This window comes from Heloderma suspectum, chromosome 5 (genome assembly GCF_057233095.1).
Source record: "Heloderma suspectum isolate Gila_16-S chromosome 5, 16-S_ref, whole genome shotgun sequence".
Lineage (NCBI taxonomy): Eukaryota > Metazoa > Chordata > Lepidosauria > Squamata > Helodermatidae > Heloderma > Heloderma suspectum.
Genome location: NC_139462.1, coordinates 234,334,655 through 234,358,505, shown reverse-complemented (window position 1 = coordinate 234,358,505; position 23,851 = coordinate 234,334,655). Strand labels below are relative to the sequence as shown.

Here is a 23,851-nt window from a genome sequence, read left to right as displayed (position 1 = left end):
CACCCTCATCCAGGATCATGTCATGGATGAGGGAGGTTTTCTGAGTAACAGACCTGGCATTGCAGAGCAGCAAACGAAGGCCAGAAGATGGGGTCACGCCTCCCCCAGCCATCCTTTGGCTCTGGACAGGCCCGGAGCAGGGGACAGATACTACACATCTCTCCCTTGTTCCCCTTACCTGGCATGGCCTGCCCCTAGCGCTCCGCCAGCGCCTGCCGCCCAGCCTCGGTATGTTCTGGCCCCCAGCACTCCCCCTACTGCCTCCATCAGGTGGACACATGCCCCCTCGCTCCCGCCTATCAGGCAGGCTACCCACCCCTAAAAACACAACAAAATCCCCCCCAACAAAATAAAACAAACAAACAAAACAATTAAAATCCCCTTAAAAATGCCAGGCAGGAGTCCACAGGGAAGGCCTGGTGGCGGTGGTAGCGGTGACGGCGGCAACAGGCCCAGCGGCTGCAAGCACGCCTCTTCCCCGGTGATGGCAGCTTCTCCTGCAGGCCCTGGCTCTCCCAGGCCACCTCAGCCAGCCAGCTTATGTAGCCCCTCCAGGGAGGGGCAGGTGGAGCAGCACAGCTGGCTCGGTACCTGGGGGCCTGGTCCTGCAGGGACTGGCGGTCTGCCAGGCAGAAGTCCACAAGGAAGGCCTGGTGGTGGTGGCAGCGGCGGCAGCAGCAGGCCCAGCGGCGGCAGCAGCAGAATAAGGAGATAGGAGTTCTAAATATCACAAACAGTGATTGACAAGCACTTTCTTTGCAGCAATGGACAAAGGAAGGTCTTGTTGCAATTGTTAGTAAAAATGATTCTACATCTCCCCCCCACACACACACTCTGGCTCCGGCCTGAATTACACTCATATAACCTGAAGTCACTGCTGATTAAAAAATGCAAGTGGAGAGAGAGTGCAAATATATGTGTTAGCCCCTAAACCAGTTAGTAACAGCTGCTGCCATTTTCTTAAATGCGGATGTCGGAGGGGAACGGTTGTTTTGTTCAATCTTCTCATACAGATCCTGCTCTCTGGGCAGCAGGGGCTCTTTGTGGGCAATCTTCTGTATTATCTCAGCCACCTTCCGCACTTCCTTCAGAGATCGGATCCTTTCTTGATACCCAGGCTTCAGCTCCTGCTCTTCTGACAGGATGAGCAGGTCAATGTATTCAGGGGTGGACAGGGGGTTGGGCTTCAGTGCAATTTTCTGCAGCCGCTGGAGGCTTTGCGATGATTTTTGAATGAGGTCTTCTAAGGTGTGTTTCACCACATCATATTCCTGGCTGAGATTTTCAAGCACCTTCTCCGTGGTCATCAGTTCACCAGAGGCCCGTTCATACTTTTGCTTCAAATCTGCATAGGTCTTTTTCTCTTTTACTACTTTATATTCAAATCGGTATTTAAGGTTGAAGTGAACATTCCAATAACACCGGCCAGGGCAGACATTGCAGAATCCTGTGTCCTGATTGACAGCGTTACAACCACGCTTGTTCTCATCATTAGGAATCCCACAAGGATAGTGACAGGTGAAGTGACAGTTCGCGCAATTGGTTATGTAGTTACCAGTTCCAGAGATGTCTTCCTTCACTGGCACAGTGGTTTCTACTTCATACTCAAAGTCTCTGTTGGCGGCCATGTCACCCTTGTGCTGATCCAGAGCTTGCTGCGTCTTCCTCAGTTCTTCCAGCTTCACCAGTCCAGCCTTGATTTGGGGCTGCAGCCCTTCCACGGCAGCTTCCAGCTCTTTCCGTTCCCTGAGCACTTCTCTGGTCAAAGTTAAACTTCTTGTTTCTAGTTTGTATGATGAGTCAAAGAAAGTCTTCATGCTCATAGCACCCATTTTCCAGAACATTTCATCAAAATTAAAGCTGCTTCCACTTTCTTTAGGATTGTTGGCAAACAGTGCAGAATTATTGAATTTGAAGTGAACAGGGGTACCGTTGGCATCTTTAGCACATGGCACATCAGCTGTTTTAATGGCCTCTAGAACAGGGGGTGCCTGTCCATCTGCAAACGTAATCAGGACTTGGATATTGTCCTTTATATCTTTCCCAAAAATGGACAGCACCGAGTCAAACACATATTTCTGGGCATGGGTTAAACGAGCAAAGGAGGCCTGAACTACAATACAGATAGCATCTATCTGATCTGTACCCCCTGGGGTGGAGAAAAACTCCCGGATCTGCTTTGTGATCATTTTGTCATGCTCTATTCCTCTTGTGTCTCCAAATCCTGGGGTGTCGATAATAGTGAGGGAATGGGGGACTTGGAAACCCTTCTGATAATTCACCACATAGGCCGTCACTTCAGATGTCTGGCTTTCAGCTTGGCTTCTGTTGGTCACTTCATGAATAAGTTTGAATCGGAAATCATCTCCCCATTGAACGCCCAGGATATAATTGATCATCCCGTTGATGAGAGTCGTTTTCCCCGATCCTGTTGCTCCCATCACCATGATCACTTTGTTGGGGACCTGCAAGTTCTCTTCACCGAGCTGGTATGTTAGGCAGGACGCTGAGGCGTCTGTTGTGGTCTTTTCCAAAGGAAGGGCATACACTGATGGCTGCCCGTCTTCCACCAGGGTGCTTTCTTGGCAGTATTTGTGTGCTAGTCTGGCCTTCCCTTCTTCTTCAAGTGATGTGGAAACTTTCATCTCTTCACTAGGATCACTCTGAGCCCCATCGGCACACATGGCTGAGACTCGGACTCTGTACGGTGTCTGAGGCTTCAGCCTATCAAGTTGACAGAGCTCTGTTTTCCCCCCTGTTCCCTTTTCATGCCATTCATCTTTGCCATTTTCATTCTCATCTCTGCTCTCCTCTCTGTACTCCACTTTGTATTCCTTTATAACAACTCCCACCCCAATTACCCTGGGACTCTCCCAGGCAACAGAGATTATGGAAGGCTCTACGGTTACCTCTCTAGGTTTCCCAGGAGGGCTGGTGGGAAGAGTCTTCACAGGTTGACTCAAGTTGCTGGTCTCACTAAGGCCTGGTTTGCTCCTAGCAGCATATCGGAACTGGTACTCTGTGTTTGGACACAGACCTTCTAATAGGAAAGTCTCCTGGCCATCCGTATTCTCCGTATTCACAGTCTTCCAGCTTTCTTCTCCTGTGATCTTGTACTCCACCCGATAGCTGGAGATGGAAGCCCTCCCATATTCAGCCGGTTGCAGGGTCAGCTGCACACTGTCATGTCCAACTCCACCCATCAGGAGAGGGAGAGGTTTTGAGGGCAGCTCAAAGCTGCTGCTGACTAGCTCCCCATCTTCATAGAGGTAAATGGAAGCTCCTGGGTTGTCCCCATCTGGGACAGAGGCCACAACAAACCGGGTCTTCCCATTGGATTGATTGACACGGGCAAAGTCTGAAATGGATCTGGCCGCTTTCCGAGCATTTTGGTTTTTCTCTTTGAGCTCAAACCAGGCCTTGCATTCCCCTGGTGCAGACATGCCTGTTGCAGGATCATCTGCTTCCTGCTGAGATTGTTTCTGAAGCCACTGTTGTAAGCTGGATAAAAACGGTTCCTCGTCATGTAGAGAAGTGAATGTAAATGAAACAACAAACTCATTCTGGGGGTCAAGCACTATTTCTTCCAGTTTGTTCTGCGAGGCGATGATTTCCATCCCACTTAGGATACCAAGGTAAGATTTCACAAAGTTAATCTCTCGTTCCTTGGAGTCCAGAAATTCACAGAGACTCTGGATATTGAAGGGTGATTGGTTTATGGCCATCAAGATGTCCACCAGGGCTCCTTCCTCTTTCCCCCCTCCACGGATAGAAGGCAAGATGCTTGCCAGTTGTTTCTGAAAAGTCTGCCTGTGTTGCTTGCACAGATCCTTGAATCTCTTGATTTTCTTCTTGATTTCTAGGAAGGTGTTAGAAATTGGATTCTTTGCTAGGTCATTGCATCTCATCTGGGTTTCATTCAGCTGCTCCATCACTGTCTGAGCATCGAAGATCAGGGCTAAGCTGATCTCACGCACCATCTTAGCCGCTCTGGAATCCAGCTTGGTGAGTGGATACAGCCAGACTCTCACCGGTACAGCCTTCTGCCCATCCTCCCCTAACATTTTGGGCAGTGTGGCATATACTCGTATGGCATCTTGGAAACTCACTGGATTGCTCTCCAGAGAAAAATCTCCATGGAACTTGCAGATGAAGTTCTCAGCATGGGATTTTTCCTGCTCATTCATCTGGAGCTCTGCTTCCCCTTTGATAGATATTATCTTCTCAATCATAACTTGGAGGTTTCCTTGTATATCTTGTACCATTTCAGAAGAAGAGACTTCTCGGTCAAACACAAAGAAAGCCTGGGCTCCATACAAGATGGCGGTGACAACGTGAGTGGCCGTGCCATGCTCAAAGATGGCCGGATGGGAGACATTCTGGATTCCCAAGTGGCTCATGGTCAGTTGTTCGTACTTGGTGGTGGTTTTGTACTGCAGCGTGACCCTGGCCTGTTGCCGGGACTTCTTGGTGTCCTGAAGGTATTTGGCAGATCCTCCCACTTCAATCAGCCCCCCCAGGAAACTGGCCTTGAGTGATGCCGAGACGCTGAGGGCAGAGGCCTTATCGTCAATGGAGTCGGACGCGATGATCTCAGATTCGGTCTTGGGCTGCGGTTTGATGCTCAGGTCCTTCTGGAGTGACTCCAGGTCCCAAAGGGTGATCCCTGGAATGGAGCAGAGGAACACAGAGAAGGCTTTAGCATGTTCAGGTGGGATGTAAGGATAGAGTACCGCCATCCAAAATGCCCACGGCTGGAGAGAGAGAAAATAGCTGAAGTTGGTACAACAGAGCCATCCTTCTCCATGGCAATTTATTTGTCCCAATATCACCGCAGTCACACAGCTTTGTCTTTCTTTAAAGCATTGCAAAGGCTGAGAAACTGTTTAACCAGCAATGATACTGGGATGACCATGTGTGCTGTGGGCATGACGCTTTTATTGTACAACCTCCAACTCTCAAGAAAAGCTCTTGTTTTCCTCCAGCTTAGGAAACTGCTCAGTTGTGTCTAATTCTGATTACCCAAGAATGACCTTGAACAGCACCAGCTTTGAACTAAGCTTCGCAGGGATCCTTGGCAACTGCACCACAACTTTAGAACTGGAGATTCATGAAAGTGTTTTCCAGAATGTCTCTACAGTGCTTTGCTTGGGGCTGGGGTTTGGTGCGGGGGGGGGGGGCTGTTTTTTTGAGGAGCTGTTTCTCCTTTTTCAATCTGTTTCTATGGGGTGTACTAAAACAGCCCTCCTCACTTCATCACCATTCAGGGTCTGCCAAATGGGGGAGGGACATTTCAGTATTTGTTTTTTGTTTTTTTAGAGGGGAACTACCCCGAACATTTCTGGTCTTTGTGTGCTTACATTTCCTATTTTCTTTCTGCCCAGGATGGGGCGATGTCCTATATCTGGTACTGGACCAATACCTTCCGGGAGGAGAATAATGGCAGATGGCGGACGGCCACTCTGAGAAGCTATAACTCTGAGCCAAATTTCCCTAGGCATTTTTTGGGGGAGCACCTGTCCCCCACAAAAGGGGGAGGGAAATTCTGCTCATTTGGCAGTAGCTGGAGAGCTAGTACAGTTTTGGTGTGGGGTGGGTGTGTTTGGTTTACTTTAATTAAGTGAGGTGATGGGGCTTCCCCAATACTTTTTAGTTTGGAAAAAGCCTCGCATGGCCACCCAGGGTGAATGTGAGGAGCCCCACAACCTCCTGACCCTGCTGGGTTTCCTGCTTGGGGCAGCCAGAAGGTTCCACTGGCCCTCACATGTGTTGCAGGCAGCTGCACAAGGCTTTCCTCAAAGTTTAAAAAGAGAAAAAAGGCCCTTGCTACCTTGTTTAAGTAAGGTAAGCCAACTCCCCCATTTTCTCAGGTGGTTTCTTTTCACTCCACCCCACCTTACCATATTGCTGACAAAACATCAGCTAAGAGGAACTGAGTGGGTAAAATGTACAGGAAGAGTGAAGATGGGGAACAAACTAAATAGGCTGAAAGAAGTGTGGCAAAAACGGCTGCTCAACTATCCACAGACCACGTGCCCAGATAATCCATAATATAGCCAAGACTGCTCTCATCTGGAACAAGCCGAAGCTGTCTTGCTCGGGGTCTCTGCGCATGTTAATCTAAAGTGCCCTGCTCCGTCCCAGGCCTTCCTGCCAGAGAGCCTCTCCCGCTCCCCCCCCAGCTCCTACCTGGGATGAGGGCATCTTTGCGGCAGTCGTACAGCATCCCCAGCTGGAAGGGGCGGCCCAGGGCTGGCATCTCCAGGGCATCGTCTGACTGGGCCATGGCTCAGCTCCTCCAGTCACTCTCCCCTCCACCTCCCTGCAAGAAACAACAGGTGAGATGGAGGCAGGATGGACCTTTAAGCACAGGGAGGGAGGGGGGAGGACTAGAGGCATCATCAACACAAAAGTCAGGCCTGCAAGGGAAAAAAGGGGCAAAATGTTGCAGCATGAAACAAAATTGAGACTTTCTACTGGGTTGATGTCATGGAATGAAACGCTCCCCCATCCGTACTTGCTTTTCAGGGAGAAGATCAGATTCTCAAAGGGAAAGATGGGGTAGAAAAGGAGAAAGAAAGTGCTGATGTAGATCTTCCCTGATGTGCTTGAGCCGGGTGGGGTTGGGGGGGTGGGGTTGGATTAAGTGACATTTCACAAATATTGCATTTTGAACATGCCAAAATTGGGGATGGAGGGAAGGGCTATGGAGAAGATTCTCCTTAAGAACCATATGGGAACTGCATCCATGTCATCCTAAGAAAATCAGCATGGGCAGTATAGCAAAATCATCACAGTTATCACCCACCCAGTGTGCTCAGGAGTACTTCTTCTTTGAGGTATGTCTTGGTTTTGGATTAGTATAACTGGGAAAGCTGCGCTCTTCCTCTTTTTCCTGTGCATGAACATTTGCACGGAGTAAGTTAGGAAGCCAGTCAAAGTGTAAAGAACTCCCCTTCCCCAACGGCTCTCCTGTTCCTTCCCCACCTTTGTAAAAGGCAAATGCTCAAGAGAGCAAAATCCCAGCCTGATGGGTTCCCAGCAAGATTGGAGCTCAACTCCATCCCCCCTTCTGGGACCTGATCTACATGGCTGCTTTAGTTTGGAGAGAGAGCACATCAGGGTAAATATTTACGTAGGCTATTACGTCAAAAGAGGGGGGCGCAAATGGCGTAGTGGCCGCCATTTGCGCCCATCTCTTTTGCCGTAATAGGCTATGTATATCATGGCCAAAAAAAAAAAGGGAACGCAAATGGCAGCTGCCGTAGCTGCCGCCATTTGCATTCGCTGTTGTTGTTGTTTTTGCCGTGATAGCTACAGGCTACGTAAATATTTATTTACGGCAAAATACAGGGACGCAAATGGCGGCAGCTACGGCAGCCACCATTTACGTCCCTGCGGGCTGCCCAGCGGCCGGATGTCTGGCTGCGGGCGGCCCCGGCTGGCGGCTCTGTGGAATCGCCGCGGAGTGGAGCCAGCTGGAGAGAATTTCAGGGGGAGGGACGGAGCGCCTCCCGCCCCTCCACGAATGTCACCCTTCGAAAAGGTAAGTGACTTTCGTACATCCCTAGTTTTTAGGGAGTGTACTCTCTGCTTTTCTTGCTTCCTGTGCCCCTGACAGACCAAAGCGATTTCATGAAAATCCGGATATAACCAGAAAGCGCTTCTCATTCCATTTCCACGTAGATTGGGCTTGCGTCTCCCTGGGGCTGAAGGAAAACTGCACAGATAAGAAGCACAACAGGAACTGCTGGTGTACTCCAAAGGACACTGCCTTTTACATACAGATTTAAATTAGAACTCTGCAGAAATTTCACAGGATAGGGTTTTTTTTTGGCATATTCATAGGAGAGAGGTGGGTATTGGAGAAAGAAAAGTGGGGTGGAGAAGTTCTGATGACTTTTGGAGGTACGTTGGGGGCAGAGGACACATATGCTTATTTTTTAGCAGTCAGAGACAGTAGCACATTCAGAAGCTTCTATTTTTAATGCCTCCCCGCAAGAGAGTCCTACAACTCCCAGCATTCCCCAGCCAGCACGTTGAGGACGTTTCTCTGTCTAAACATGCATAGGATTGCACCCACAAACAGCTTTGCTGCCACTTTCCCATGGGGGCAGAATCACTGACTTCCAGCAGGATCCGTCTCACCCCACAGTGAATCTGAGGAAGATCCTCCAGGCCAGTTCGGATGACACAACAGCCTGTCATGGGTTAATTTACCCACAAGGGGTTACGGTGCGTGCCAGCCGCCATTATGAATATGCAACCCCTGGTTGAGGGTAGCCATGGGTTGTCGTGTTGTCCAAACCTGGCTGGGGAGAGTTATTCGAGGGCTAAACAACCCTTCCATAAACCTAGAACAGACTGTAGGCCAAGGGAGAAACCCTCCCTGGCTAGGTCCGGATGACTCTTCTTTGCTCCCATGAGTGTTAGGTACTCCTGTTTACCCAAACCCCTCTCCTGTGCCCTGTCACCTTTGCTGCCCTCGCAACACAAGCGGCTCACGCATGTCAGTGGTTTCACTTTGAGGCCTGGTCGGAGCCCAACTTTGCCAAGAACACAGCTAATTTCCCGTCAAAGCCCAATCAAACCTCAATGAAGACTGAAGCGTCCTCAATTGGTGTCATGTTTAACAAATGCCTTGCTCAGCTAATATCCCCAAAATCAGCTTGTGCATTGGAACCCATGTGAAACTTCAATAAATGTGCCAATGTGGCGTTACCCTCTGCAATCTTGTCTGAGTGTGGATCTCTTTGGGTGGGAATTGCCTTCTTAGCCATAGACATTCTATTAGCCAAAGTTAAAATATCCCTTAATGGAAGGAATGCAAGTCGTGGGAGAATGTGCACAGGCTTGAACACATGTTTCAATGCGATCACATTCCATAAGAGTTTGGGACACCAAATTCTTTCTTCTTCCCTTTTTGAGGTGGATTGGAAGCCATCCCCCCTCCCACTCCAGCCCAGACAAATATCTCAACCTGCGGTTGCATCCAGAATCCAGTATCAGCCGCAGAGGGAGGAGTGGGATGTTTTCGGGGCGAGAAGAGGATACGACCTCTCCACAGTGTGTGTGTGTGCATGCGCGCTCGTGCGCATATGCATATGTGTGCATGGAGGGTGGGGAGGCTTTCTTTTTAGAGGGGTAGGGTGCTTTCTTTCTTTACTCTTCTGTGCGGGCACTGGATAGCAACAGATCTACTGTAATGTAAGAGCTTCTGGGGCTAAAAATTATGCAGGACCCCCTGTCTGAGCAGAAAGGGCATTCTGCTCATGCCTAGGAATACTCTCCTCTCCAAGCAATTTGGAAAGAAAAGACTTGGCTGATGTGCATGAGAGAGAGAAAGAGAGGGGGGAGAGATTGCAATACGTTGCATTAGACATGGGGCCGGGGGAGGGATGAGGTATCCCCAGGGTTTATCCAGGGGGCTGTCTTCACGAGTGATTTGCTATGAAGTTACAGCAGTCTGAGGTTGTTTGCAACAGATGATTTCGTCACCAATCCACTGTCAACCAGCCGCTTCCCTCTTGAAAAGCTGCATTTTCTGAAACTCCTTTTACTCCAACTTTTTCACTGAAAGCGGCTCCCTGGTGGTTTTGCCACAGTGTGCCATGACCCCCCTGCATTAAATCCTGGGCATGCCTCTGTAACCTGGCAGTGACATGGTCAAGGGGGTGGGATGCCCCATTCCCTCTTGTTTCCCCAATCAAAGTGGTTTTTCCCATATCCCCCCTTCTGTGCATGTTTACTATGTAAGTAAGAAATAAATCTTGCTCCCCCACAGTGAATCTTTAACATAGTCCAATGCTGGATGAGACTCTATGTAAAGCATTCCCCTTCAGTGCATGTTTACTCAGAAGTAAGAAGTAAATCTCGCTCCCCTGCAGTGAATCTTTAACAGATCTCAATGCATACGGAGCCACAGCAATCGCTAAAGCATTAAAGCATTTAAGGGGTTAAAGGCTAATTTCAGTAACTCGTCCTAAAGTGCTCTTTGACTTCTCTGTGAAATCGCTATCTCGATGTTGTGCTTCTTTGATGTTCTGTAATTTCTCTGTTGTTATGTAAAGTTGCAGTAGTGATCATTCAAGATCATGGGAGCTTCTCATCTAATTGTGAGCAGGGAGAAGGAGAAAGGGGGGGGTAGAAAGGGCGGGAGGTTGAAAGCAATAATTCCATGGCAGAGTGCTGGAATGGGGCAAAATTGAGAGGCTGGGCTGCTTTCATGAGAAGCTTTCAGGTGCTGCATTCCAAAATCAGGGATTTTAGCTTCTCAAGGCAAAAGTGCACACACTGGGGAAAAGCTGGGGAGATAATATAGTAGCAGAAAGGAGCCTTCAGAATTGTGAATTAGTTGCTCTCCATTCATAATAATGTTGTAGCAGGGGGGAGCCTGGATAGAGGGGGCAAACAACCCTCTCTCATTGGCTTAGCAGCCCCTGCCAGGTTGATAACATTCAGTTCTTCTCCCCCCCACCCCACCTGGACGTAGGTTCCTTTCAAGCACTGTGTGACCCCTGAAAACTGAATTTTAAAGGCATGGTACACTCGGCTAGGGATGTTAGCGAAATCTGCCGCAGATTCAAATGAGGCCGGATTCTTTGGAATCCGGCCTCAGGAATCTGTGGCGGATCAGCCCCACTTCTCTCCTGGAGGATCCCACACAGGACAGCATGGCTGCTTGTTGCACCAGGAGCTGTTTGCTTCCGCGCCAATCGCCATTTCTTTTTTTTTTAATGCCGATCAGCAGGGTGTCCCCATAGACTTATATGCAAAATAGAGCCGTGAATCTTGCGTATAAGCCTATGGACACATAGACTTATATGCAAGATTCATGGCACTATTTTGCGTATAAGCCTATGGGGACACCCTGCTGATCACCTTAAAAACAAAAAAAGGCGATTGGCACGGAGGTGAAGGCCTCCAGGTGATTCAGGTAAGTGGCTCTCGGCTCTGCGGAATCCTCGCGGAGTGGAGACACTCCGCGAGGATTACAGGGGGGAGGAACAGATCGCCTCCCTCCCCCCGCTGATTCCCCACCGGAATGGATGGTGGGGCATCTGTACATCCCTACACTCAGCTTGTTTTGCTTCATGTGCCCCTGATGGACCAAAGCCAATTCCATGAAAATCCGGCTAATACTCCAAGGAGCTTCTCATACTGTTCTTGTGAAGGTCCCCCCCAGGAGTGTGAAAGAGAGAACACTGGGCGCTCACTGGGGAGTGTGTGTGTGCATGCATGGAGTATGCGACCTAGTAGAACTGGAGGATGTTGCTTCCCAGCGTATGCAGAGTGCATTTCCCTCCCAGGCTTAGCCAGCCCAGCCCTCAGATTACTCTCTTAATCCAAGAGTACATTACACATTCAGTAGGGCCATGCTTGGACTGCCCCCCCCAAGCTGACTTGGAGGCTGCTTCGGGGCTTCCGAGGCGGGCCCAATTTGGCTCAGGCCGATGTGGGGCCCCCGACTCACTTCGGTGTGTGAAGCTGAAGCGAGGTTCGGACATCCAAATCCCACTTTGCCCCCCCACGCTGTTAGAGAAAGAGACTCCGTAACTGTTGGCGTCTCAAGTTACATAAAAGCCCGAGTGGCGGGAAAATATAGGCGGAGCAAAAAGGGAATCATACTGACGCGCTCATGACTAACAGCTTGGTAAGCTGATAGTGACCGTTTATTGGATATTGACTTAGTGAGCCGATGTACTGACTGTTTCATTGGTTACTGGTAAGAACAATAGAAGCAGTATAGTATAAAAGGCTTTTGCACACATGTCTCGAGGTCCAGACTGCTCTGCACCCGTTTTGCAAAACATTTCAATAAAATAGTGTTGGATCCACTGCTGCCTGCCTGGCATCCTTTCCTTCTAAACCGAAAGCAAGGACTATTTTTATCTAACAATTTGGTGCCGTGACTCGGATCCTGCTTCGGGGCGCGTCCCCTTCGCGCTGAGCCGAGGGGCCACGGAGGAGAAGTGGCCACAGGCGGCTGTTTTACACTGCCTTCTCCTCACAATGGCGGTGGCGGAGGTGCTCGGGGACCAACGCCAGAGGAAGAGGGAGACGTGATCACTCCTTTTAGGCACTGGCAGTGGATCAATAAGCAGCTGGATGCAGCTGCGGGCGGGACAGAAGAGGCTTTTGGGGTAAGTGAAACAGCTTACATTAGGGGATAAACGCGGGACGGTGGTGTGTTTGTGATTGTGTGAGACGCCTTCGGGCGAAGCAAGTGGGGAGCCCAGATCTGCATTTCCCTACCCTGGAGACAGGCTGGGTCAGAGGAGGGCGAAGCGCAAGAATTGCTGATTGAAATTCCCACCGTCATGGGCGGGTCCCAATCTAAGTCTGCGAAGAAGTCCCATACGCCCTTGGAGTGTTGTTTGCGCAATTGGTCACATTTTAAGCAGGATTATAGAACTAAGATGACAAAGGATCGTCTTGTCTTTTTTTGCACCCGAGAATGGCCAATATTAGAACCCAAATGGCCACCTGAGGGGTCTTTTGACCCAACCTTGGTATCTGATGTGCAAACAACAGTAGCACAGAGGGGAAGTTGGGACCAGTTCCCTTATATTGATTCGTGGGCAACTTGTGTACCCCTCGGCGGCAGGCCCGCCCCATGGGTAATTAAATATGTCCTTGGCTCTCCCTGTGATAACTGAGAAAAAAAAATTGACCTTCCCTATTAGAGAGGTCCCCGACCCTACCGCCCAATATCCTCAAGGGACGTTGTTTGTTTATGTCCCATTCACGACATCTGACTTGTATAATTGGAAACAATTTAACCCCTCCTTTGAGGAGAACCCCAGTCCATTGTTGTCCTTAATAGAAAATGTGAGGCTCACACACAATCCTACCTGGGACGACACACAGATGTTATTAAACACTTGTTTCCTTAGTCAGAAACCGATTATTCTTGCCGGCGCGCGCCAAGCTTAGGGAGGAGCTCCCCCTCGTGACCGAAGATCAGATAGCAGCAGTGTTGCCTTTAAGACAGCCTGATCGGAGACTAGCCACCGCTGCACAAAGGCAGAGGCATGCTGTATTTTCGGCTCATTTTAGCAGGCATGAGACAAGCCGCGCAGAGGGCCCCCAATTTGCAAAAGTTCTGACTTTAAAACAAGACAAAAACGAGCCTCCTGCCGTGTTCCTCCGAAGGCTAAGGGAAGCCTTCACCAAGTATACTGATGTTGACTTGAATGACCCAAATAATTTAAAGATTCTCACGACTCAGTTCGTGAGAAATAGTTGCCAAGACATCAGAAAGAAGTTGCAGAAAGTTGAGAAAGGACTGGCGGCTGACCTAAGTGTTTTACTAGAGGTAGTTCAAAAGTTTATGAAAGACAAGAGGCAAGCAAAACGCCTTGCTGCAGTTCTCAGGCCAGAGCAAGGAGGGGTTAAGAAGGGTGGAAAGAAAAACAGAAAAGGGCCTCCCTTAGGAAAAGATCAGTGCCTTCTATAAAAAGAGTGGACACTGAAAGTGAGATTGTAAAGCCCTAAAACAGAAAGTGAAAGAAAGTAAAGGGGAGGAGCAGAGAGAGTTCTGTATAAACAAGAAAGAGATTAAGACAGACCGGGGCCCGGCCCCCCCTCTTAGCCGTCTCTGAGGCAAGACGAGACCCCATGGTCAAAATAAAGGTTGGGGGCCGCTCCTACAAAGCCCTTGTAGACACAGGGGCCACCCTGTCCATCCTCCCCCTCAGTGAGCCCCCAACGGGAGGTGGGGGGTTCACCACCATAATGGGGGTCAAGGGAAGGGCAACCCAAGTACATGCCCTGGTCTCCTCTCATTTAGACTACTGTAATGGGCTCTACGTGGGGTTACCCTTGAAGACGGTTCAGAAGCTGCAGCTGGTACAGAACGCGGCGGCTCGCCTGATTAAAGACAGCCGCCAGCGAGATCACATCACTCCAGTGCTGAAGGAGTTGCACTGGTTACCAATTGTTTTCCGGGCCAAATTCAAGGTGTTGGTTTTGACCTTTAAAACCCTATATGGTTCCGGCCCAGCCTATCTTAAGGAGCGCCTCCAGCAGCACCAGACAGGCCGCTTAACAAGATCAGCCTCGGATGGCCTTCTCTCTGTCCCATCAGCCAGGACAGCTAGACTGGTGGGGACGAGGGAGAGGGCCTTCTCTGTGGTGGCCCCCACTCTGTGGAACTCCCTCCCTAGGGAACTCCGCCATGCCCCCTCTTTAATGAGCTTCCATCGTGCATTAAAAACGTGGTTGTTCAGGCAGGCATTTGGGGTGGGTTAGGGTATTTTAAAAAAACAATTTTTATGGTAGAATTTTATTGTTTTAAATTGTTTTATGGTATGTTGTACATCGCCCAGAGTGGCTGGGTGACCAGCCAGATGGGCGAATAATAAATTTAATAATAAATAATAAAAATAAAAGTGCCCCTCTCTCGTCCCCTGTTCACCAAAGTTGGGAAAACACACCTAGAACATGCATTTGTCTGTACCCCCTCCTGTCCGGTGGCATTGCTAAGAAGGGACTTATTGACTAAACTCCAAATTGAGATTGCTTTTACTCCTGATGGAAGGATGGAGATACGGCTCCCTAAACAGCAGAGTAGTAACTACCAAATGGCCCTTTTAAAGGTTGCAGAAAAATCCACCCCAGAGGCCACCAAGGACTGGAGCCTAATAGAAAACAGAGTCAACCATCTAGCGGGGTGGGGGTGGGGGGGGTGTCAAAAGTTCAATTAACATAGACAGTAATCCCTCAGGGGCTGAATCTCTCACCGGTAGTCTTTGGCCAGCAGCTCCAAAAAGATCTTGAACCCTGGGTCCAGCAGCACTCAGAGGTGCATCTCCTCCAGTACTGTGACGACCTCCTGATTTCAGCCAAGGCCAAGAATGTGTGCCTGAGTGGGACGGTTTCCCTCCTCAACCATCTGGGGGGGGGGGGGTTATAAAGTGTCAAAAGAAAAAGTACAGTTGGCCCAACCAACTGTAAAATTCCTAGGCTACCACTTAACTAAAGGGACTCGGAGCCTAGAGCAAGAAAGAGTCGAAGTCATCCGTGACACTCCTGTCCCTAAGTCCCCCCGCGAATTGAGGGCCTACCTGGGGCTGACCGGATTCTGCCGACTATGGATAGCAAACTATGGGGAGACAGCGCGGCCGCTGCATGAGGCGCTGCAGAAAGATAGACTAGATAAATAAAAATGGACTAAAGAAATAAATAAGTCTTTCCTCAGTCTTAAAGCTGCTCTTGTGTCACCACCCGCACTGGCCATACCAAATCCCAGCCGGCCATTTAGACTTTATGCGCATGAAAATAAGGGCATAGCTTGAGGAATGCTTTGCCAGCGAAAAGGGCCCTCTTGGAGACCAGTGGGATATTATTCCAAGGTCCTAGATGTCGTAGCACGAGGATGGCCAAGTTGCCTGAGAGCAGTGGCGGCAGCAGCTCTGATCTGTACCGAGGCCGAGAAAATGACGATGGAAGGACCCATTAAAGTTTGGGTGATGCATGGGGTGCCACAAATTTTGAGATCAAGAGGAGGAAGTCAAGTGGGAGATGGGTGATCAGATGCTAAGGGATCAGTTGACTTCTCTACAGTCTGTTCTTTCACAGCTACGAGCTTATTCCGTTCCGTTCCAGAGACTGCCGTTAGATGCACCTATCCATCTCTTCCAGACGGGAGATGAGGTGTTGCTGAAAAAGTGGAGTAAAAAAGCTTTAAAGGAAGGGTGGGAGGGGCCTTATTTGGTGAGACCAACTAGCCACTCGTCTGTAAAGCTTGTGGGTTCTAGCAAATGGACACATTGCAGCCGGATAAAGCCATTTAAGCAACCCTTGCTTCCTTCTGTCACCTGGAAAGAACAGAAGGACACGGGCAACGGTCCTTTGCTCCCTGGCACCCCTCCGGAAGCTGCCAGGGACACAGGCGAAGAAGCCATCCAGGAGCCACAATCACCTGTAATATACAAGTCACAACATCTGGGAAAAGCTCAAGATCGAATTACAAAAAACTTGTAATATGAAGCAAGTATTGTGGGTGGTGTTGGTAAAGTTAGTCAAAGAAATATTAACATAGATGGTGATACCTCAAGGACTTGGGCTTGACAGCTTTAAGATAAAACCCCAAAATGTCACACCTATAGCCCTCAAACCATTTCTGGTACAGATCCCCGAGAAAGAGAGGCGTCCCTAGAAAACCAGGTTAGGAATCCCAATAACAGAGGAAACTGATAATGTGTGGTTAGAGTAGATAAAGTATACAGCCAAGTCCTTAAATAAGTCTGACTGTTTTGTTTGTGCCACAGGAAGATCAGTAGCAAAGGTGCTGCCTTTTCCTCTGGGGTGGGACACTCCTTCCCTCCTCACCTGTGTGATCCGTTTGTTCCAGCACCCTAACGCATGGGGAGAAAAAAGTGCCAGACTCTCAATAAACTATACCCGTGATGCTATAAAGGGATTGGCTGAGCAACTAGATGCCACTAGCCAAATGGTCTAAGAAAATCGGCGTGTTCTTGATATGATGTTAGCGGAAAAAGGGGGGTTTGTGTCATGCTAAGTGGACGGTGTTGCACCTTCATCCCTAACAACACTGCCCCAAATGGCACGGTAACAAGGGCTTTACAAGGTCTCAACGCCTTGTCTGAAGAATTAGCCGAAAATTCAGAGATTAACAACCCCGTGACCGCCTGGTTAAAAAAAAGTGGTTTAGAAAATAGAAACACCTAGCAGCCTCAATCCTTATCTCGCTTGTAGTGGTAGTAAAAGTTCTAGTATTATTTGGTTGTTGCATTATCCCCTGTGTTAGAGGCTTATCCCAGCGATTGATAAAAACCGCTCTGTCAAAACAGATGCTCTTGCTTTATTGTACCAATAAAGAGGCTCCGTTTTAAACGCTTTAAGACATGAATAAAGACTTAAAGGAGGGAATTGTTAGAGAAAGAGACTCCGTAACTGTTGGCGTCTCAAGTTACATAAAAGCCCGAGTGGTGGGAAAATATAGGCGGAGCAAAAAGGGAATCATACTGACGCGCTCATGACTAACAGCTTGGTAAGCTGATAGTGACTGTTTATTGGATATTGACTTAGTGAGCCGATGTCCTAACTGTTTCATTGGTTACTGGTAAGAACAATAGAAGCAATATAGTATAAAAGGCTTTTGCACACATGTCTCGAGGTCCAGACTGCTCTGCACCCGTTTTGCAAAACGTTTCAATAAAATAGTGTTGGATCCACTGCTGCCTGCCTGGCATCCTTTCCTTCTAAACCGAAAGCAAGGACTATTTTTATCTAACAACGCTGCCCAGCCCCCACCTCCTTACCTGGGCCCTTGTTCCATGTGGGGGGAGGCCGCCGCCACGAGGGGAGCTGCTGCTGGGGGAGCCGCTGGTGCCACTACCGCCACTACCACACAGAAACTGCCGCCGGCGCTGCCGGGAGAGCTGCCCACCACAGCCCACCAAGCGCCCGTTCTGCCCTCTTTGCAAGGAGGGGGAAACGGGAAATTGGCAGGAGGCACCGGCCGCCTGTCAAGCCTGTGTGGCCTCCTTCCTAGCACGGACAGAGACTGTGCAGATTTGACAGGCACGAGGGCAGGAGTCGCCTGCCAACTGCACCCTCTCCCTTCCTTGCAAGGAGGGGAGGGCACCCGGCTGGAGGCTGACCCCTGCCTCTGCTCCAGCCTCCATGGGTTCCTTGCTTGCGAGGAGTCCGTGAAGGCTTGAGTGAGGCCAGTGGTGGCAGCTTGCAACAAGGGCGGGCTGCCGCCGGTGCTGCCGGGGGAGCCGCTGCCAGCTCCTAGGCCCCCTGGGCCTGTGCCAGCAGCCGTCTCATTGTTCTGAGGAATGGGGGAGCCATTTTAAAAATAGCTCCCCCCCTCCGGAACAACAAGATGGCTGCTGGCACATGTCCAGAGGACCCAGGTAAGGAGCTGGGGGCTGGGCAATGGCAGTGGCGATGGCACGGCAGCTGGGCCTCTGGATCCCTCCGAAGTGCACCGAAAAACTGCAGAGTGATCCAATTTGCTTCGGCCTGCTTTGTGCCCTGTCCACCCTTTGTGCCCTCAGAGCTCTGGCTTTGGGCCGAAGCTGTGCAGAGCCCTAATATTCAGGACTAGAATTCCCCTGGCCACCCAAAAATGTGGAGAAGATGCCCCCCCCCCTTTGCAATTTTGGCTGAGAAAGTGAGGGGGTGCTCTCTAGGTTGTAATAAATAATAAATTCTCCCAGTGGGGGGATGTAAACAGCGGGGTCTCGCAGGGATCTGCATTGCGACCAATGCTTTTCTACTTGTTCATAAATGATCTGGAATGAGGAGTGAGCAGTGAAGTGGCCAAGTTTGCTGATGACACCAAATTATTTGGGGTGGTGAAAACAAAAAAGATATTGTGAGGAGCTCCAAAAGGACCTCTCCAAACTGGGAGAATGGGCATCTAAATGGCAAATGCGGTTCAGTGTAAGCAAGTGTAAAGGGATGCACGTTTGGGCAAAAAATCCCAACATGAAGTATAACCTGATGGGATCTGAGCTAGTGGTGACTGACCAAGAAAGAACATAAGAAAATAAGAAGAGCCCTGCTGGATCAGACCAAGGGTCCATCTAGTCCAGCATTCTGTTCACACAGTGGCCAACCAGCTGTCGACTGGGAACCCACAAGCAGGACATGAGTGCAACAGCAGCCTCCCACCCATGTTTCCCAGCAACTGGTGTACATAGGCATACTGTCTGTGATACTAGACTAGAGTGGGAGATCTTCAAAACAATGGAATGAGAAGCATGTTGGAGTATTATCAGGATTTTCATGGAATCGGCTTTGGTCCATCAGGGACACACAAAGCAAGAAAAGCCAAGTGTACTGTGCCTTTAAAATCCAGTTTTCACAGGTCACACAGCATTTGAAAGGAACAGACTTCTGGGTTTGGTGGGGGGAGTAGAAATGAACATCATCAAACTGGCAGGGGCTGCTCAACCAAGGAGAGGGGCTTGTTTCTTGCTCCTGTCTAAGCTCCCCCCTGCTACTATGTTATTATGAATGCAGAGTAACAAATTCACAATTCTGAAAGCTAGAAACAGTTCTAAAAAGGTGGGATAGATTCTCGCACCCCATGAGAGCACCCCACTGGCGCAAATAAGCCCCATTCCAGCAAACAGTCAGGGAATTAATCCCCCTTTCCCCAATATGCACAGTTTTTCCTGAAAAAGCCCAAATCCCGGATTCTCCAGTACAGCATCTGAAGGCTCCCCTGGAGAGCATCCCCCTCCGAATTTCACCCCATTCCAGCAAACTGTTGCAGTTATTTCTTCCACCCCCTCCTTTCTGCTTCTCTGGGCACTTTCTCCCTGCTCACAATGACAGGCTGCTAAGGCCTTGTCAGAGTGCTACTGTGATAAGGCTCTTAACATCAGAGAAGCGACTTTACACAATACTGGAGATGTGATTTAACAAAACAATGGAGAAGCAAAGTAATGCAAACATCAGAGAAGTGCATCATTACGGCAGCTAATTACTCCCACTGGAGAAATGGGAGTGCAGGGCAATTCTGAATGCTCGAAAGAGTGCTGTAGGGCTTTGATGTGCTGGAAAGGCAGGGAAGTTACTTTAGTTACCTAGGTTACGGAGGGCACAGCCGGGTGAAAGACACACCCCTAGGAATAACCCAATCATACTGAATTTAAAGTGGAGGGATGGGCACACAGCAGCTGAACCTCCGTAGAAAAACAACAGACTAAAAGTACTCTACAAAGATGGGGCTTCCCCACAGATAAACTCCAGGTGGCTGTACAGTGGCCACAACGTCATATGTCCCTAATGACTTTAAGGCACAGCAGCATTGGAGAAAACTTCTCATGTAGATGGGCTTGAGGTAGCACATAGCCATCAGGACTACTAGCCATTGATGGACTTCTCCTCCAGGACTTTATCCAATCCCCCTTTCAAGCCATCCAAATTGGTGGCCATCACTACATCTTGTGGTAGTGGATTCCATGGTTTGACTATGTACTGTGTGAAGAAGTACTTCACACAGCACATAGTCGCAGCACACAGCACTTTCGGGGTCTATGTGAGCTGAACTGCCCTCTCAGTGCCTGCTGGAGCAGTGCTGATTGGCGGAAAGGAAAGTGGCAGGGGTGGGTGCAGGGAGAGCAGGGTCATGTCTACCTGGAAGTAACTTCAAACTGCACTTTGCTGAGTACAGGAGCAGAGGGGTCAGGAGAATTCCTCCGCCTGTTGTTATAATATTCATTGAGCACAGAAGTGGTGGAGAGCAAGCCTTACGCCTGCCATTTTAAAACTACGCATCCCTACTTGGAAGTAACTCATCCTCTATTGCAATTCAGCTCCCACGGGGGCGGGGGGAGGAGCCAGTGGCAGAGAGTGAGGGTCAAACAGCAGGAGAGGGAAGGAATGGAAGGAGTTAACCTTCTGCTTCTCCCTATTGGAGGTTTGGAAATGAGTATCTCTGTATCTTTGAGTATGAATGGGGCCCATTCTCTCCTTTCTGCCCTTTAATTCCTTTGCCTCAAGGAACAACAAACTGGCATGGATAACTATGTCTACTCAGAAGTAAATCACATTGTTTTCAATGAGGCTTACTCCAGAGAAAGCAGGTTGCTTTTGGGTTCCCTTTGTAAAAAAATGAATACATCTCCACACAGCGTGTAGTTTTACACTCATTCCTACAATGCCCTTCCCCTCCCTGCCTTCCCGATCCTCAGGCAGGCAGAGCTTTACTGATTTTATGAGCTAATGGCCCCCAGATGAACCCTAATCCCACCAGGACCACCACCACCACCATCATCATTAGCACTGCTGCTGCTCAGTCATTCACAATATCGCTTTTCCAGAGGAGCGTTATTGCACACCTTTACCAGAGGGAGAGAGAGGGGCGGGAAGGAGGATGTTTGCATGTCTATGCAGAAGTAACTCCTCCATTGCATGCAAATGGGGGGGGGGATGCTTGTTGATTCAGAGCTGCATGGGGGGGGAGCAGAGGGCTAAAAAATGGAGATGCACAGGTATGCAGAGCTTTATTGATTTTGAGCTGATGGTTCAAATTTGTGCATATACAGGTTTGTCCCCAACAACCCCCCACCCCACCCTTCTCCTCTATTTCACTTGACTGAGCATGAAAAAGAGAACAGGAATGGAAGTAACTTGGTGCTTCCTACTGACTTAACAAAGCAGGGGAGTTTGGGGGGGGGGCAAGCCTGCCTGTCTGCATGTTCACAGCAATTTAATTCAAGTCCTTTAATTCACCCCCATTTCCCCTAAGAGAGGGAGCATGCGAGGGGAGGTGGTTGCTAAACATGCCTACTCAGAAGTAAGTAATGCACATCCGTTGCCCTTGATTGAGCAGGGGAAGGAGAACAGGGGCAGACAGCAAGCCTCCACTCATCCTCTGTCCCGCACCTACGCAATTCGTCGTTCTACTTGCCCACCCAAGCCCAAAGTGATGCAACTTCAGGTGCTGTTTGCCCCGTGTAAGCGGATTTTTTTTAAAAAAAGTAAACATCGCTTTACTGGCTACCATGTGCTGTGGGAGAAGCAAACCTGAACTGATGAAACTCCAGATTACACTGGAAATGGATCATGAGGCGTCTCCATGCAGATGGGGCCATGGGCAGGAGGGTGCTGTTGCACCGATGTCCTCCTCATGAGTTTCCTGTGGGGAGCTGGATGGCCGCTGTGGGAACAGAATGCTGGACCAGATGAACCCTTGGACTGATCCAGCATCAGGGCTCTTCCTGTGTTATTATGTTCTCTGGTCAGCACCATATTAGCACCTATCTAATATGGAAAACATTAGACAGGAGCAATGGAAGAGCGCTGCCATCCAGTTCTCCTGCAATATTCTAGGCTGAATGGATAACGCCAGTCATGCAAGTGGAGTTACCGGAGCTGCAATTTCCTAATAGCGCTTTTTTCTTTCTTACAGGCACTCACCAGATCTTAGAAATCAGCTGAATCTCCTTTTGCCTGCAAGTGGCTCTCTTGCTGGTGTTCTGTCGCGGGACCTCTGAAGGATGTGCCGCCTCTAGAGTCCAAATCTGCTTTGGTCCCAGAGGTTGTTTCTCCTTTTATCTGTGCAATAATGAAAGTTTGGAGGTTGGCAAAAAGCACGGTCGCAAAGAACAAGTCAGCATTTCACCAGAAACGGCCTCTTTAGCCTGAGAGGTCCCACAAATCACGTGTTTGCAGAAACAAGGTCATTCGCTCTGCAACCCAACACATCTCCCTGACATCCCTCCCCCAAATGTAAATCTGGGGGAGGACCCAAATCTGTTCGGTGTTGTTTCTACACAGTGGGGCCTCCTCGCAGAGGCTGTTCGTTCCAGGAATCAGCTCTCATGTCATAGATTTATGGAAGCCGTTCTTGTCGTTCACACCACAGGTGTTTACTCTTGGTGTGAAGGTACGGTAAGAGCCCGCAGGTGTGCACCAGCAGGGAAGGTGGTGCTGGGGCTTGGCGCTGGGCCGCTCCACCACCTCTGGGCCCTGGCTGTGCCCGCTGCTGGCACCAGCCACGTCAGCCTCCTGCCTGGTGAGGAGACACCGTCCCCAAGGTCCCGAGCTCTTCTGGCCAGGCTGCTGCAGCGCCCCTCGGAGAGCAGCAAGACGCCTTAGCGGGTCGGGCGAGATGTCCGCCTGCTCCGTGCCGTCTTCCAGCAGACTGCACCTTGATCGGCAGGCGCAATTCCGCCCGATCGTGTTGTGAGGAATGAGGCTGCGACCACCACCTTTCAGAAGTCACAGCTATGACTGACATTCTGGGGAACAGTGCTCGCCATAGAGGTAGACAAAGGGTAGCGTGACATGCCTGCGGTCTGGAGGAGGGAGGTCCTGGTACATGCTGTGTCACGTTTTGGGTCTTCTGTGGTGGGGATGCGGCTGCTGCCCACAGAAAACAATTGAGAAACCCAGAATGTTAGTATGCCTAGACTGGGCAGTAGCATCTCCACCCCAAAATGTCAGATAGCAGCAAGGACAAGGGTCCATGCTCGTTCTAATGCAGATCTTAATATCTTGATTCATGCACATATTATTTATTTATTTATTATTTATTACATTTATATCCCGCCTTTTTTCCTCCACGGAACTCAAGGTGGCGTACATAATCTTCCTCCTCCTCCATTTTATCCTCAACAACAACCCTGTGAGGTAGGTTGGGCTGAGAGTATGTGACTGGCCCAAAGTCACCCAGTGAGCTTCCATGGCCGAGTGGGGACTAGAACCCGGATCTCCCGACTCCCAGTCCAGCACTCTAGCCACTACACCATGCTGGCATATACAAAAAACTAATATCCAACAGCCATAATAAAAAGATGGCAACACAATTTTAAATTACAATCTCAATGCAAATGTAGGCTGAGAAATTAATGCAAATTAAAATGATAGCTTGTCTCAAACTTCGTAATAAGTGAGCGCCTGTGAACACAGGGTGACAGGCAGGCATGTGTGTTGGATGCAATTACACACAAGTGTGGGGGAAAAACTGGGGATGCCATATTTGTGCTGTAGTCCTATGCACACTTACCTGGGAGTAAATGCTATTGAACTCAGGCTTACTTCAGAGTAGGCATGACTAGGATTTCACAGTTAGTTGACAAACTGAGAACACAATCCTATTGATCGTGGCTTCAGTGATTGGTCATCTCCAAACTCGGAGATGTCCGATCATCCAAAGCAGGGCACGAAAAGCTGTGGGAGAGATCTTCCCCTTCCTGTCCTCTGGCCCTGCTCCCTTTTCTGCTCCTCTGAGGTCACTTTTCTGCCACCAGGATCCCATTTGATGAAACAGGAATCCCTAGTTCTACTATCTAGGCACCTTATATTAGCACACAGAAAAAAACTAAGATCATGGCATCTGGCCCCATCACTTCCTGGC

The 23,851-nt window shown here is 49.5% G+C and overlaps 1 protein-coding gene across 1 annotated transcript; it reads right to left on the bottom strand.

The window, feature by feature from the left end:
- Positions 1-920: 920 nt before the first annotated feature.
- Positions 921-22,185, bottom strand: LOC146345390 (uncharacterized). Its single transcript, XM_084859851.1, has 3 exons — positions 21,910-22,185; positions 6,190-6,322; positions 921-4,666 (listed from the first exon to the last, which is right to left on the bottom strand). The coding sequence occupies exons 2-3, from the start codon at positions 6,284-6,286 to the stop codon at positions 921-923; spliced, it is 3,843 nt and encodes a 1,280-aa protein (XP_084715977.1). The 5' UTR covers positions 6,287-6,322; positions 21,910-22,185.
- Positions 22,186-23,851: the final 1,666 nt, after the last annotated feature.

What these genes read in the sequence shown, in the direction of transcription:
- LOC146345390 (XM_084859851.1), bottom strand. Translation starts at nt 6,286, where the DNA reads ATGGCCCAGTCAGACGATGCCCTGGAGATGCCAGCCCTGGGCCGCCCC. An exon ending in CAAAGATGCCCTCATCCCAG is followed by an intron (nt 4,667 to 6,189) that starts GTAGGAGCTGGG and finishes GCTCCATTCCAG; the next exon opens with GGATCACCCTTTGGGACCTG.